This window comes from Crocodylus porosus, unplaced genomic scaffold, assembly GCF_001723895.1.
Source record: "Crocodylus porosus isolate Cpor-Errol unplaced genomic scaffold, CroPor_comp1, whole genome shotgun sequence".
Taxonomy (NCBI): Eukaryota; Metazoa; Chordata; order Crocodylia; family Crocodylidae; genus Crocodylus; species Crocodylus porosus.
In genome coordinates, this window is record NW_017728934.1 from 1,910,972 (window position 1) to 1,913,700 (window position 2,729).

The following is a 2,729-nucleotide window of genomic DNA, read 5'->3' on the forward strand; positions in this document are numbered from 1 at the left end:
AAAAAAACCCCAAAGCTTTATGCAAGTGAAATTTAACGTGAAAACTTTTGATGGTTAAAACTATTATTTCCAAACTAAAGATGTCTTTAAATTAAAAGGGCACGTGTTAAACCCCGACTCATATGTAAATCTCATACCCCCTTTTTTGCAAAAAAAAAAAAAAAAAAAAGGATACGCTCAAATGGAACCACCTATTTCTGTTGTCTGACTCGAAAACCCCCCCCACAGCATATAGCAAAAACTATGCTTCAAAATAGCATTAGCTTTACTAAACGCAACACTGAGATGCAGCTAAAGAAGAGTGCATAGCAAAATACAGCTTTTCTTTAGAGATCAAAAGGGATTAAATTCCCTTACCCGATAACTCTGCAGCCCACTTATCGGTATCTGCATATTCAAACTCCAAGTCTGGAGATTCAGAATAGCCCTGGTGATAGAAGGAAAATTCACTTTTAAACAAAGCACATTTCATTAAAAAGCACCAATAAATCAGTCAGAACATTCAAAATTAACCCCTTGCAGGCTCATGCTGCACCTTCAGCCTATCACCTGGCATTTACCAGCGGATCTTAAATGTTTCTGAGGCAACCTGCTGTGCTATCCCCCGCCTTCTGAGCTGACGTAATACTGATCACTCTCTTGTGTAACCTTGTTCTGCACTGCTGTTGCGCTGCTGCACGCAGCCATACGTGATGTCTACACACAACTGGCCTCAAGACAACTTGGGAGGTGGGGATCTTCAAGTGAAAATCATTGTGTAAAACAGACAGAAGCTTTCGTTTAGTCCTAGCGTTATAAAGGTCTTGACCACAGAGGCCTCAGAGAGCTTACTGATGTCCGACAGCATGAACCCCTGCAGAAATGCGTCATCAGGATTTCACTTGCAGGAGGGCCCTCTGTGCTAAGTAAGAAACAGACAAAAACAAGAAGTCCAAGAACACAGGAAAAGTGACGGAGTGCAGGGGAAAAAATAACAAGCCAGCGAGACATAGGAGTCGCTTTAAACCACCTGTCACAAGAAGAAAGGATCATCCCGCCCCCTTCTGAGGGGAAAGGGAAAGATCTTTCTCAGGACTTCCTCAAGAAACAGCCTTAATCGATCTCCCTCTCCTGAGGAGGGCCCCTTCGGCCAGCCCTAACTGAGCTTCGCAACAGGCAAGCCTCCGCTTTGAGACCCTGGCTCCTCCAGTGACCCGTTGCACCCCCACCGCTGGGAGCTCCTTCTTCTCCATCAGCTCCTGAGAAGGAGGTGGCATTTTCTTCTTTTAAAAATGGTTATCCATGTCCCAAGCAGCACAGCAGACGCTACTTGGAAACGACCTGTCTGTACTGTGCCACCCTGGTTCCTGCTGTTCTCGCTCGGATGCAACTCAGTCCTCGGCGGCAGCAATCCCTCAGCTCAAGGACGATCTCTGCCGGGGCTCGCTGATGAGTCTCGAGCCAAGTCGAGCCACAAACCCATCCACAGGAGTTGCAGGTCTTTCTGAGGGGAAGAGCGCAGCATTTCTCTCCTTCCTCTGCTTGCTCTCTCCTCCACTCCAAAAGAAGGATGCTCTCCCTCCAAACACGGCACAGCTCGGGCTCTTGACATCGAGGGCTGTTTCCTGGAGGCCTGCCACCATCACCCCGCATCCCCTCTGCGTCTCACGGGATGACCAAAACCGCAAAGTGGGGCTGGGAGGGGACATCTCGTCCAGCCCCCCGCCGACCCGACCCGACCCAACCCCTCAGCCTGCCCCACAGGGGGTGGGGGGGCTCCGTGGGGGTGTCAACACATGTGAGACCTGGGGGTACAACCCCCGCTCCATGCCCATCTAACCCCAACCCCCGCCGCTGACCTCCGAGTCCTTGCGCTGGTTGCGGTTGAACTCGCGGCCCTTCCCGCCCACCAGGCCCGGGCCTTGCCCCGGGCCTGGGCCTGGGCCTGGGCCTGGGACAGGCCCAGGCCCCGGCGCCGATCCTGGGCCGCCGCGCGGCTTGTTGTTGCCAGCCAGCGGCCCCGGCCCCACGAAGCCGCCGGGCTCCATCTTGGCACCGCCTCACCCCCCGCCCCCTCCACTCCAAGCCCACGTCTCGCGACCTCTCACCGGCTATTCTCGCGAGAACTGCAGGGAAAGCCGAGCAGCCTCCGCCATGCTCGATGCCCCGCCAAGCCCCGCCCCCCGCCGCCATGCTGTTTGTGGCTACCAATGGGACATAGCTGTGCCCTCCCCCGGCTACCAATGGGACATAGCTCCACCCCCCCAGCGGCCATGCTGGATGTGACCACCGCTGATAGGGCCCCCCCCGCGCGGCCATGCTAGGTGTGGCTATCAAGGAGATTCTTCCCCTCCCCCTGCGCCCCGCCCGGGCGGCCATGTTAGGTGTGGCCATCTCAAGCTAGACTAGAGAAAGCGATTTAAAATCAACCCCGAGCCCAGCTGAGGCCTGAAGGCGTCATGACCTGGCCACGGCTGCCAAAGTACCGTCATTAAAGCCGGGGAAACTGAGGCACAAAATGGAGGAAGTGACACACCCAAGCCTGAACAGGAAACAAGTGGCAGAGGAAGGGACCCTGCTTGTGTCCGGGCCCTGGCCAGTGCCAAAGCCTCGAGGCAGCTTCCCCGGGGGACCTCTAGCCCCCACAATTGGTTCCACTGGGAAAAACAAGTCCCTGTATTAATGGTTTGAGAATATATTTGGTAGCCATATTCGTCATCAGGCAATTTCTTAGTTGGGCTAATAAAAGG

At 54.2% G+C, this 2,729-nt stretch overlaps 1 protein-coding gene across 1 annotated transcript in view; it reads right to left on the reverse strand.

Annotated features, from left to right (window-relative positions):
- The window catches only part of STRIP1 (striatin interacting protein 1), a 36,646-nt gene extending 34,599 nt beyond the window's left edge, over positions 1-2,047 (reverse strand). Inside the window, exons 1-2 of the mRNA XM_019546264.1 lie at positions 1,839-2,047; positions 358-427 (exon numbers count right to left, since the gene is read on the reverse strand). Of these exons, the coding sequence (XP_019401809.1) occupies positions 358-427; positions 1,839-2,027 (259 nt within the window). The 5' untranslated portion in view covers positions 2,028-2,047. The remainder of the gene's footprint in view (positions 1-357; positions 428-1,838) is intronic.
- Positions 2,048-2,729: the final 682 nt, after the last annotated feature.